The following is a 13,809-nucleotide window of genomic DNA, read 5'->3' as shown; positions in this document are numbered from 1 at the left end:
GCCTTATTGGGACATGCAGGTATGCCTCTTAAGTCTAATGTCTCCAGCCAAGCATTCTTGCCTAGCATGGGTAGAAGCTGCTGCAAAGTCAGCATTTTGAATTTTGGAATGTCCGGGTATGTTTTCAAAATCGATAAATCCAGTACTGGCCGCCAAGCCTTGTCCTTTCTGGGTACTAAGAACAGTCTCGAGTAAAAACCTTGACCTTTTTCCTGTTCTGGCACTGGCTGAATGGCCCCCATTATCCATGAGGGACATAACCTGTTTCTGCACCTCTGCCCATTAATTTTTTGGCAGATCTGGCCAACCGTTTGCCATTGGCAGAGTATGGAAATGGAATCTGTATCCCTGTGATACTACGTTTAGCACCCACTTGTCCTGGGTTATTAACTGCCAATTTTGAGCAAAAAGTGCTCATTTTCACCCTAGGGGTGCTGCCAAAAGATAAGTGCTTGGTGAAGGCAGAGGGAAGTCATTGGGACTGCTTTCTGTACGTTTGCGCTTTATCTCCTCCAGCTTTGGAGGTAGAAGCACCCCATTGCTTTGACCTGTATGAATCTTGCGCCTGGTATCTGCAACCCTTAGGGCATCTGGATTTGCCCCTTTGAGCTCTGTCTGACACAGGAAAGGACCAATTTTTTGTCGGACAGTGTCTACTGAATCTTGGTGGCTGTACTTGTAAGAAGTCTTTTACAGTTTGCATAGACTTAGCTTTGTCTTCCATTTTCTTTAAAACCTCTTCTGCCTTAATACCAAACAAAGTATCATGTTGTAAAGGTGTATCTAGCAATTTAGCTTTAACATGATCATGCAAATTTTGTTCCTTTAACCAGGCATGCCTCCTAATCAAAGATCCAGTAACTGCGGCCCTGCAGGAGGCCTCTAAGGAATCAAACCACATGGCAAAGAATGCTTTCCAACCTGTTCAGCTGCATGCAATAATTCCTGCAATTCTTTATTTTCTGCACATTCAGAAATCAACATCATTTTCTGTTTCAGCAATCCCATAACATGTTGTTGATACTTGAGCATATGAAACTGGCAGTTTCAGGCCCTAATTTACCAAGGTTGCAGATGTATAAACCTTTTTTCCCCCATCTATCCAGTGCCCTTGAATCTCTGTCAGAGGGGGTAGGATTTTTTGCTGTTGAGGCTTTAACTCCCTTTGGACCCTGCAAAATAGTTTCAGGATCAGCAGCAAGGTTTCTAAATAAAAATTTGTGCGAGTCAGGGACCCTGTAATATCTATCAGGCTTGTTGGGAGCCGGAGGCAAGGAATCAGAGGTCAAACTTGACTCCGAGAACACATCATCCACAATGTCTAAAACGGGGTATGGCTAAAGGCCTGTGCTGAGGGAGAAGGAAATCCCGGAGCCTCTTTTTTGATTCTGAGAAATCTTGACTCTCCCAGTGAAAATGCTCCCTCAAAGTATGCAAGGTTTCCCCAAATGAATAATCCTCAGGAGGTGATGCAGATGGTATAGACTCCTCTGCATCACAATCCTCATAGGGAGGTAAAGATAATTCCAGATCAGAAGAGGAATCAGAAGAAATAGAAACCTGATTTGAAGATTCATAATCGGTGTCTTGCCTAGGCCTCTTATCTGGAGGGGGATGGGACCCCCTGATAAAGGTAAAAAGGTCTTCAGCCATTTTGATCCTCTGTTTTTTAGGCATAGAGGCCTGTGCACATGGCTCATGCATCAGCTTTTTAGATTTAGAAGTTGCTTTTGTCTTTGGTTTTGCAGCTGTCGTCGGTTTGATGTAAAAATGTTGAGGCCTGAATACACCCTCAGAAACCGGTGCCTGCTCAGCGGCTCTGGACCCATCCGAGTGAGATACATCCATGGGTCCAATACTTTGAGTATCTCGCGGCATGCCGGACACCCCATGGGTGTTGGTAGGGGCCTGCGACTCGAAAGTAGTGGGTATCAGAAGCTGCAAAAGTGCCTCTGAGTACTGGCGAACCGGCGACTGGCTTAGGAGAAGCTTCATCGGTTTTGGACCTCGAATGTCTCTCTCTCTCTGTCCTTTTCTTTGCACTTTTTATGTACTCCGGTAGTCAGATTGCGATCCGACGACATTTCTGGGTAGTTAAATCTGTTTCCAAAATACTCTGAGGCAAAAATATACAGACACTTAATAGTGCGTTGGTTAAATCTAGCAAAAAAACGACAGCCAGGCATGTTGTGATCAGGGCCTAGGCAAGGGATACAGTATAAATGAAAAACCTTATGAGGTATTTGCTTCCCACAAGTAATACAATTATTAACTTTTTCGGACATCGGTATGGAGCAAGAAAAAAACGTTTCCCCAACGGGGTACTTAGCTTTAGTGAAGACTTCGGTTCTGAAACTCAAACTCGAATATTTCAGGAGTTGGCCGACCGGCACTTGTGAAATGCTTCTGCTTCGGGCACCGCGTGGCAAAAAAGATGAAAGAAAATGGCTTCGGCTGCTTGTTTTATACCCCTGACAACCTGACGTCATGGAAGAGGAGACAGCAACTGACGCAGGACCCAAGACTTTGGAATTCAGGCCGACTGAGGGCAACCTGCCAGCAGATTACCCAAATGGAATGACTGCAACAGTGAAACTCGAAGAAAATCGGGATGGTAAGCATACAGAAGACCAGGAGGCCAAGCATGAATCAGAGCATCTCTGGGGGCTTCCCCCGAAGGAGATTCAGAGCGAAGAACTCGCTGCATTTCGCATTGGAAGGAGAGGCGAATAGATCGCAGCAAGGCAGACCCCACTTGTGAAAGATCTGTTCTGCTACTGAAGATTCAGAGACCACTCGTAAGATATCAGGATAGAACTGCTGAGCCTGTCCGCTAGAAATTTGTATCACACCGGAATGTGCACTGCCACCAGAAAACGGCCAGTGGAGCTTGCCCATTTCCACACTCTCATGGCTTTGTGACAAAGGGGGTAAGATCTGGTTCCCCCCTGTTTGTTGATGTACCAGACCACAGACATATTTGTCTGTCTGGAAAGCAATAGTTCCTGAGGGAAGATGGGCATGGAGAGCCTGCAACCAGAGAAGCACCGCCCTCATCTCCAGGACATTTATATGCAAACTGGTCTCGTAGGGGGACCACATGCCTTGAACTGTCCTTCCTGAGCAATGCCCCCACCACCCCAGCTGGGAGGTATCCTTAGTCACCATTGCCTTGGGAAATGGTGGAAGAAAAGGACGTCCCCGGACCAGGTCCAGGGAATTAATTCACCATCGAAGACAGTCCCTGCACACTCTTGAGATTTAAACAGGACGAGACAATGGGAGGCATAACAGGGACCATTGTATAGAAAGGGTCCACTGTAGGATCCACATGTGAAGATGCAGCAAGGGTAAAAGATTGATAGTGGCCACCATGGACCCTAACGCCCATAGCACTACTTCTGCTGTCGGACAGTGAGTTTGAAGAATGTAAAGAACATGTAGCTTCAGGACTGTGCATCCTGTCTAGAGTAAGAAAAAGTCTTGTCTGAATTGTGTCTAACCAAGCCCCAATGAAGTCTAAGGTCTGAAATGGGTCCAGAGATGATCTGCCGAGATGGATGGTGATGCCTAACCTCTGTGCTAGCAGAATGAAGGAATCCCTTACTTGACAAAGTTGATGCCTGGAAGGGGCAGCAAGGAGCTAATTGTCCAGGTAGGGGAAAACATGAATGTCCTGGAGTCTCAGGTGAGCCACTATTACTGACATCACTTTGGTGAACACCCTGGGGGCTGTGGTGAGACCAAAGGGGAGCACTCTGAACTGATGACTGGCTCCTACCCGGAAGCGGAGAAACCTCAGAGAGTGCCTGTCCATCTTGATGTGATAGCATGCATCCTGGAGGTTAATAGCGCACACCCAGCCGTTCACCTGCAGAAAGGGCAGGATAGAGTGAAGTGTGACCATCTGGAACTTCACCTTGGCCACTGACAGGTTCAAGTTGGATATATCCAAAATGGATCTTGGGTCCCCTGTTTTCTCTGGCACCAAAAAGAACATGGAATAAATGCCTGATCCAGAGTGGTCAAGAGGGACAGGTTGGATGATTTGCTTTCTTATCAGCTTTGGCATTTCCAGTGCTGCATCTTCCCTGTGCACGGGTGGAATGTCCAGGGAAGTGTTTTGGTGAAAGAGGTGGCCCGAGGAAAGAGACTGAATAGCCTCTGGATATATCTGCAACACCCAACGATCTGTTGTGATGGACTCCCACTCCGTTAGGTGTAGCAATAAACAAACCCGACTGACTCCAAAGAAGAACAATTGGGCAACCATTCAGGGCTGCTGTGTGGGTCTGTCTGAGAAAGGTTAGAGACCAGTAATTTCTCGGACCCCCCTCTGCCTCTAGGGCAACATCTATTGTTTCCTCCCCTCTGCCCCTGGGGGGAAGGTGAGTCCTGAGCGTCTCGAGGAAAAGTCTAAGACTTCCGGAACTATATCTTCTTAGTCCCTCGCTAATTCCTAGAAAAGGATCTTTGAGGGGCAGAGAAGTGGAGCCTGAAGGCAGAGTCTTCCTATCCTTCTTACTCTGAATTAAAGTCTCATGTACAAACTTCCCAAAAAGGGAGGAACCATCGTATGGGGTATTGGTAAATGACATCCTAAAAGCTTCCGAAAACTGACAGAGCCGGAGAAAGGCATGTCTCCTGATGGCAATGCTTGTACCAGCTGCCCTAGTGGCTCCCTCTGTAGCATGGGAGAGAAAACGCACAGAAGTGTTCGCGACTGACTTCACAGTGGCCATATGAGCGGAAAACATCTTCTTGTCCTCTGCCGATATGGACTCAAGGATCGACAAAGCAATCTCCTTCACTAGGTCTCGCTGCAGCCGAAACACATGTGCCATGTAATTCAGCTCTCTTACAGAAAAAGTTGAAGTGTACACCCGCTTCCCAAATTGGTCCATCTCCCTACACTCTCGGTTAGGAGGATGAACTGTAGAGCTCTCCTGAGCGAGTTCTTTCCTAGTAGCAGCTGCCACTATCATAGCATCAAGTGGGGATTCCTTGTTCCAGTGTGCCCTGATGGGGGGCTCAAAACTTTTTCCAGGTGCTTTGGGATGGGCTCCACCATGTCCGGTCCCTTCCACGCTCAAGATGTTACAAGGTCCACTAACGGATCTGCAGGAGGGGACAACCAGGAAGTACAGGGTTCTGCGCCAAATGCCTCGAGGAACACAGATTCATCCGAGGAAGGTTTCTGGGCAAACCACCCCCCAGGCGAAGGAGTTCCAGGATGTCAGGGTGTCTTCAGTAAGTGACTCCGGTGGGGCGTCTAAGTGCCTCCTTTTGTACGTGCATTTGTTTGGGATCTCCTCAGTGGCAATCTCTGGGGAGGACTCGCCAACGTCCTGCAGCTCCCAAGGGGAAGCTTCCTGAGGCAAAATGGTGGCAGGCTGTCCCTGAGATGGCAGGATGGCTGGAGCCGTACCTGAAACGGAGGGAGTCGGGGCAGAGTCCAAGGACAAGATGGTCAAGGGTCTCAAAGAAAAAGAGACAACTCTCTCCACCACATCGAAAGCTGAAGGGGAATGGATATCCTGAGAAAAGCCAATAGGAGCAGTCACTCTCTGACCAGACAGGGGTGTCAGAGCAGAGCCTCCAAGCACAGAGATACTGAGAGGAAGGCTGCACTCTGACAAACTCTTAGCTGACATCAACCCTTTTGATACGATGCCGAGGCTACGGCTCCAAGAGCTTGTCGGATCAGACCTGCTCAAGGTCATAGCTGGCATCAAGGTACAAGGTACTGTCGGCGCCGACCCCTTGACCTCAAGAGTCTTCGGATCCAAGGACTCCAAATCCGAAGGTCAGATTTGAGAAGGAGTAATTGGGGTGAAAAAAGGGTTGCGTGCTCCCTGCTCCGGAGGGACAGGTGACAGGTAAGACTTCCATCTGAATCTGGGTGTGGATAAATTTCCACATTAACCTGTCCATCTCTGCTTCACTATGGCTCCAGGTGGAGTGGGAGGAGGAGGCAACCGACACCGGCCTGGAAGGGTGGTGAGGAGAAGCCTGCACCAGTGACCGGATATGGGGCTCCTCCGGCTCCGGGGAGACTGGAGCTGGGGAGAATCTAGTCTTGCAGCCGACCTAGATTTAGGTGGAGGGCCAGTCGGTGCAGAGCGATCCAGAGATCGCATTCTCGGCCTATCCTTCTTAATAGATTTTTCCCCATCCCAGGCCACTCAGAGGGAGTCCGAGTCCCCAGGGCTGTGGAGTCGGTAGAAGCAGAAGCTGGGAGCACAGGGACTTGAGTCCCCGAAGTGGGAAGGAGGCCCTTAAGTATTAATTTATCCCTCATGCCCTTCAGTGCCCAGGGATTAAACCCGGCACAGATGGAGCAGGAGGTCTGAAGGTGGGCTGCCCCCAGACACACTACGCACAGAGTACGGCCATCGGCTGGGGAGAGCTTATGGCCACACTCTTTACACTTTCTGAACCCTGGCTTTGGAGTGTCAGACATTTCCCAAAGCAAGCCCAGCACACTCACAAGCACTCAAACCATACACACCAAGGAAAGGGTGAGTTTTTTTAAATAGACAACTATGGGGAAGGAAGGTATAAACTAGAGAGGAATGTTAGACAGAGAGAGAGAAGATTTAATCCCAGAAAAACAACACTTACCACACTTTCTATACAGAAAGCTCAGACCACAATGCGGACTTCACAGGTGGCAAACGAGATCTGAAGGGAGGAAGGAGACAGGGGCATTACGGGTAAGGGGGAAGAGCTTTGAGTTTTGATCAGATGCTGGATATGCGGCAAAGTCAGATCCAATATGGACCCATAAACCCCACAGGTTGAAGATCAAATGTAGACAACTACTTCAGATTAACAGATTTTTATTAGATTGCATTTCCTTGAGCACTGAAGTCACGAAATGATAGTAGGCATTTAAGTTTAAGACTTCATGTCTTTAAGAAAGCTACAAATTTTATGAACAGTTCAAATGTAGTCAAAAAATCTGTGAATTCTGCAAAATTAAAGATAGCTGAGAGGGTTTGTCTGATTAAAGGACTTGCTCACAATCATACAAGTAGGAAAACAGAAGTTGCACACTTCAACTGTATCTACCTTATTTTAGGCTGCATATCACTACACCATCACTTAAACTACACTCCTTCCACAGCATTTAGAAAATCTTCTCTACTTTTCTGGAATACCAAAACTTTAATTTTTCACTTACGTGTAAGTGATGTTGAAGCCAGTTAAGTTATATGCTGCATCACTGAAAAAGTGCAACAAGGCATAGCCAGACTTGGCAACGACTTCTGGAATAGTCTCATTACCGTACTTCTCTGGAACAATGAGGCCACTATTGGAAAAAGAAAGACAAAACAGAAACAAGATTTTTGGATTATATTTGCCATTTCTATATTACATTCTAGACGGTCTTATCACGTTTCTGATAATATACATTAACAGGAATCTGTACAGGCTGCTGTTAGCAAAAATCTACAGCCTGATGCATATACTAATGCTACAGTAAAAGAGGTAACTGCAACTATGGCTCACTTACAAACCTAAATTTCTAACCGGAAACTGGGGACAGGGCAAAAATAGTAGCAGTACATGTTGTAAGGGGTGAATGGATATCCCTCACATTCATAGTAAGTTGATCCCTCCCAATGTAAAGACTAAATGTAAAAAGTACTGTAGCACCGATGTGGGACATCCAATCATAAAGCAACACAATGAAGTCACTGGTAGACTTCCTGGAGGATACAAACACAAGTAAATGTCTCCCACCAGGGATTCAGTTTGCATAACTCATTCAAGCTTACTTACATTCTGGTTTTCCTTAACCAGCTATGTGCACTAGAGAAGCAATGATCATTTTCAAGCACAAGGCAACTACAATACAATCACGAAGTTGAGAAAGCATAAAAGGCAAATATTCAACACAGTTTTATAAACAGCACATGTAATGAGTAGCTAAGCAGTAATCAAGTAACACAGAGATGCAGCTTATACCATCAAGGATAATAAAATTCATGTGTTCCAGCTGTCAAGAAAACTGTAGGAAGGACTGATTCTCAAACAAAATAGGTTGGGCCACTGCTGCAGAAGAGAGGAATTGGTGTGTTTAGCAGCAGATGGATTCACTAAAGCTGGGATGAGTGTATAAAAACTTGAGGAACTCTACACAATCTATCTACTTTCTTTGGGGCAGCAGGCTGTAAGAAAACATCCTCCAAAGCAGACAGAATAGGAGGAACAGGAGCATGTTCTGGAAATTCCAGTTTAACAAATCATAAAACCTCTCGAAACTGGAAAGAGTCCCGGGGGGAAGGGGGATAAAGGATACTAGTAAACCCAGCAGAGATGTGAGGCACTGGAGGCCAGGCTGGTATAAATGAGGTCTGAGGGGACCAAATATAGAATTCTGTCAAATCTAAGAATAATTGGAGGACAAAAGATCAAATCAGGAACAGTTTTTAAATACTGCTTTAATTCACTTAAAGTTAAAACAATAAGTTTTGCATCAACATACATTTTCTGATTCACTCTAGAAATGGTTTCAGAGAAAGAATCATTCAAAAGTAGTGGCCAAAACCACATGCTCCTCAGAACCTCAAATCAGAATGCTGTGGAAATAACACAATCTGTGCTTTCAGAATCATTTTGAAGCTCAAACTCTTGAATCTCTTCAGAACATGAAGCATCCCTTTCTTTTACCAGAAACAGAGTAAGGGTCAAAAGCTTGCACCAAACACTGAGCTACACTCAATAAAACTACTCCTGCCCATGACAAATGAGACAAGATAAGAACACTTGTGTTCAAGTTAACTTCTTTTTGACAGGAATATCTAAGGAAACAGACCCACTTTTGCCAGCAAAAACCTCTCCATGGATGGGCACAGCTTTCTGGCTAAGCAGAGCACCATTCCCTGTCCCTTCTCTCATGACCAACAAGAAGGGCTCTCCCTTGCCCACTATCGCTCGTCTGTTCAGGATAAAACCGGATAAACAGTTGTGGGTTCAGTTCAAGCAGCTTTATTATCTACAAACACATCAGAATTAAAGCTTGGTAACTTAAATAAACTTAAAACAGACTGAGTACTGCACTAATACAGGTCAACACTGGCTGTTCTCTCAAAATGGCACTGGTGACTGCATGTGCTCACTATTTATATGCACGTGCCTACACCTGGAAATGTTTCTTAAAGTTACAACACACGCTCTGTTCTACAGCCTCCCTCTGAAAAATAGATATCATCTTTCAGCTGTTCCCGTTAGGGGTCGCCACAGCGGATAATGTTTCCATTTCTTCCTGTCCTCTGCATCCTGCTCTGTCACACCAACCACCTGCATGTCCTCTCACCACATCCATAAACCGTATCTTAGGCGTTCCTCTTTTCCTGTTACCTGGTAGCTTTATCCTTAGCATCCTTTTCCCAATATACTCAGCATCCCTCCTCTGAAAAATAGATAATACACTAAAATGACAGCATTCACTGACATGTAATTGTACAGAAATGATCCTCTGACATGCAATTACACAGAACAAATTCTTTGACATGGAATCATACAAAACAAACAATTATGTCCAGGTTGCAAAGTATTTTACCCTAGGTCTAGAAATATGACCCGATTGTGTAGCATAAAAATTAGAACTGGATCTAGCAACGGAGACAGTTTTTAAGGAATGTTCAACTTTAGGGACATCTAGGACATCTGGAATGGGAAACCCATACCAGGACGCATTCAACAGGAACATTCTCTGAGTTGTACTGATCTAGAGTCTGTATCACAGGTAAGATGCTGCAATATCAATTCAGACACCGGAAGATGATGCCTGTGGTTTCCCCTGTATTATACAACCTCAGATTCCACCAAGTAGGATTTCGGCTCGGCACATATACCTCTCACTTTACCAATTCGATCAAAGCCTTTCGCCATTTGCATCCTCACTGTCTCGCCTTCTTTCAATGGATGAAGAAATCTGCTCGTTTTATCATAGCTGGACTTCAAATGCTTTTTAAACAGCTGGGCTTTGATTGCTCTGTTTTTAGCATTAGGCACCAACAAACTAGAACCGATAGTTGTTCTGGTTTGCCTAGATAGAAGTCTCGGAGCAGGTAAGCCAAGTAGGTTGTCACAGGGTATATTTCTGAGATTAAGTACATTCAAGAAGACAGCTGTACCGTCAACACTTTGAACTATCTAGCAATTGTTTTGCACTCTGTGCTGCACGTCCAGCCAGGCTGTTTGACTGTGGGTATCCTGGACTGCTGGTAATATGGATAAAGTTCTACTCTTGCAAATTCTGAAATAAATGACTGGTAAACTGGGTACCACTGTTAGAAATAACATGTGGACTACCATGGAATAAAGAATGACGTTTCAACATAGTAATAATGGTACTGGATGTTAGGTTAGGTAGCAAATCAATCTCAAACCAGCATGAAAAAGAGTCTACCAACACTAAGTGAATTGTTCCACTCAAATATGTTAGTGGGTACTGTTGACCAAGGTAGTTCAGGAATCTGGCTTAGCTGAAGCAGCTCTTTTTTAAATGCAGTTTAGTACTATTGCATACTGAACAAGATGAAATTATAGTCTTTTGACAGAGAAGGCCAAAATACTAGTCCTCTCGCCCTTCTATTGGTAGCTTCAGTACCTGGGTAGTCACGATGCAAAATCTGAAAGTATTCATGTTGTAAAGAAGTAGGAACAATAACTTTTAAGACCGTTGGAAATTATACCATCTTCCATCAGCATCTCATCTCTGCAAGAAAAATAAGGTTGTATTTCTGGCAGTACAAGATTGCTTTGATGGCCATCCAACATTGATGAAGTGTGGCTGAGCTGCTGCAAAACTGGATCAAGTCTTTGTATGATTTCTCAGCTCAAGTCTCGTGGTAGGAAAATTACGCTCTTCCATAACATCGAAGTCAAAATTTTCTGCATCAAGCTGTTCTACAGTATTTGGGTAAGGTATCAGCCAGATAAAAGAAGTTTGCCCTTTGTATAGACCATTTTTGAAGTGGTATTTTTGTAATCTGAGCATCATTCTTTGTATTCTTGCTGGAGCTGTATGCATAGGCTTCTTTAAAATAAATAGTGACAAGAGGCTGATGATCAGTCTCAATCTGGATAGCTCGGCCATAAATATGATCATGGAACTTCGAACACAATTGCGAAAAAGTTCCTTCTCAATTTCAACATACTGCATTTCAGTTTGAGTAAGAGTTCTAGATGCATAGGCAACTGGTCTGCCCTCTTGAAGAATAACTGCACCAAGATCAAACTTTGAAGCATCACAAGAAAGAATTACTGGTTTGCGGACATCATAGCATCTCAATGTAGGTGGATTGGACACTTGCTGTTTGAGGTTATCAAATGCTCTCTGCTGCTGTTCCAACCATGACCAACCAACATTTTTGTGCGTCGCCTCTCAAGGGCGCTGGTAACTCACTGAAGTCGCATAAACTTGCCCAAATAGTTAACCATATCAAGGAAATGCTGTAAGGCTTTGGTCATTGGACCTGGCATCTCAAGAATGGCTGCTTGTTTGGAAAGGTCTGGTCGTAAGCCAGTACTGGTAAATAAATGGTCTACATAAGTAACTTCTGGTAGCCTGAATTTACATTTCAGATGACTGAGCTTCCAATTTCACTTTATGCATGCTGTCCAGAACTTTCCCGAGGTTTCGGTCATGCTCTGCTTCCCCATTACCTCCAACTTGTAAATCATCCATTATTATAGCACATGGATAACCCGAAAAAATGTGCGCACTGCACGCTGAAAGACTTCACTGGTAGAAATTACTCCAAAAGGCATTCTGGGAAATACGTATTTACCAAATAGAGTACTGACTGTAGTCAGCAGTGAAGATTTGTGATCAAGCATTACTTGCCAAAATGAACTCTCTGCATCCAAGACAGAAAAAAGTGGCACTTGGCATGAGGGCGGCAACCTCCTCGACTGTACGCATAGGATGATGAGGTCTCTTTAATGCTTTGTTCAAGTCTCTTGAGTCAGTCCATACTCTGATTTCACCTGAGCTTTTCTTATCAGCAACTTACCATGAAAGACACTCAGTTGATTCTGTGACTGGACAAATCACACTTTGCTGCACCATCTTATCTAACTGGACTTTGACCTGCATAGCTATCCAAACTTTCCTTGCTGGTCTGACCACTGGACTAATCTCTAGGTAAACTTTCATGGAGTACACAACTGGAAGTTTGTCTAGCTTGTCAAAAACATCAGCATACTCTGAGAAAATAGCATCGATGAAGCTGCAACTAGGACATGTGTTTACATGACAGACTTCTTTGGTAAAAGAAAGCAGTTTCATTCTTAAACTGTCTCTGAGACCTAATGATGACTGCACATGTCTTCTGACTACATAGAATTGCAAGCTGTAACTGTTCCCAGCCGAATAGCATGAAAGCACCACCTACTGTTTGAAGCTCTTCGCCTCCATAAGCAACAAGCTTCCCACAATTTGCCAAATTAAGTTGTTCACCAGCTCTTACTCTAGCAAATGCTTCTGCTGATATAATATTACACTTTGAACCAGTGTCCACCTTGAGCTCTGTGGGTTTACCATTGATCAGGACATTGCAAACCACTTTGTTCTTTGCCAACAAATCTGTAGCATTAACCTTTTCACCAAACACGGATACACTACCTACAGAGAAAGTAGGGCTGCTGCTTTCTACATGATCAACATGCTTTTATGAGTATCCTTTCTTAACAACTGAATAGGCTTGCTTTATTTACAAAACTTTTGAAAGTGGTTCAACTTTTTTTTTACACTTATGGCATTGCTGACCAAATACTAATCACTTCTCTCTTTTAGACTCATGATTGGCACCACAACTACAACAGTTAACAATAAAACTTTTTGCTGACTCACCCTTATACTGCACTGAGCATGTTTTGCTGAGCTAGTCTTAGAACTTGCTGGAAAGTTATGGGTCCTCCCTGGAAAACCTGCAGGGGCTGCAGCTGCCATGTGCTTAGGCCTGCTTCTGCTAGCCACATGCTGCATGCTGTCTACGCTTGCTCTAGAGGCTGCTGAAACCATGCTCTTATTTGTAAGCATATCTGTGTGCCGTTCTGTAAGCTCATGGATTTGACAAATCTCTATAGTGTTGCTCAACATTAAATCACTGTCACGAAGCAAACTCTTTCTCACTGCAGCATTATTAACACCACAGACAAGTCTGTCCTTTATCAACTTGTCTTTTAAATCACCAAATCTGCACATTTTAGATTTATTTCTCAAGTCAGTGATAATGGCTGAAAAGGTTTCTCCTGGCTTTTGGTCTCTTTTATAAAAGAGGTGCCTCTCCAATGGAACATTTGTCTGGGGGGGGGGGTTACACATTTCTCTAAATTTAATTTTTAAGTACTCAGGGTCCACTCCTGATTCTGCCGGTACAACAATATGGTGGTTTTCCCCTCTCCTGCATATGCTGCTGGTGAATACACAAATGGACACTCTTGTTCAATGGCTTCTGACTCCACCAAGTTAAACAAAATAAATGCCCTCATACGCACATCTTTGTCAGAAAAAGCTGCTTGTATGAAAATGTTGTATACCTGCTCAAATACTCTCCAATTCTCTGCAATATTATGACCAAACCCAAGAGGAATGGGTCTTCGAAATGCCTCTGCCACATCAACACACAGTAGTAATGGTGCTTGAAATTATGTACGCACACACACATAACAGGCCAGAAATTTATGCTAGAACTTGTGTAACTATGCCCAATAGCACAACAGGCTCTTTGAAAGAATTCCACTTTGCTAAACAAGTCTCCATAGCACAAGAACACCTTAAAGTCACTG

The 13,809-nt window shown here is 44.3% G+C and overlaps 1 protein-coding gene across 1 annotated transcript in view; it reads right to left on the bottom strand.

The window, feature by feature from the left end:
- ATRN (attractin) overlaps positions 1-13,809 on the bottom strand; it is a 2,639,854-nt gene that overhangs the window by 2,356,323 nt on the left and 269,722 nt on the right. The window contains exon 4 of the mRNA XM_044064458.1: positions 7,187-7,315. Within this exon, the coding sequence (XP_043920393.1) occupies positions 7,187-7,315 (129 nt within the window). The remainder of the gene's footprint in view (positions 1-7,186; positions 7,316-13,809) is intronic.

The sequence above is a fragment of the Protopterus annectens genome, chromosome 2.part2, assembly GCF_019279795.1.
Source record: "Protopterus annectens isolate FY-2018-M chromosome 2.part2, PAN1.0, whole genome shotgun sequence".
Lineage (NCBI taxonomy): Eukaryota > Metazoa > Chordata > Ceratodontiformes > Protopteridae > Protopterus > Protopterus annectens.
Note: the sequence above shows the minus strand (reverse complement) of the source record. Positions and strands in the feature narration are given on the sequence as shown.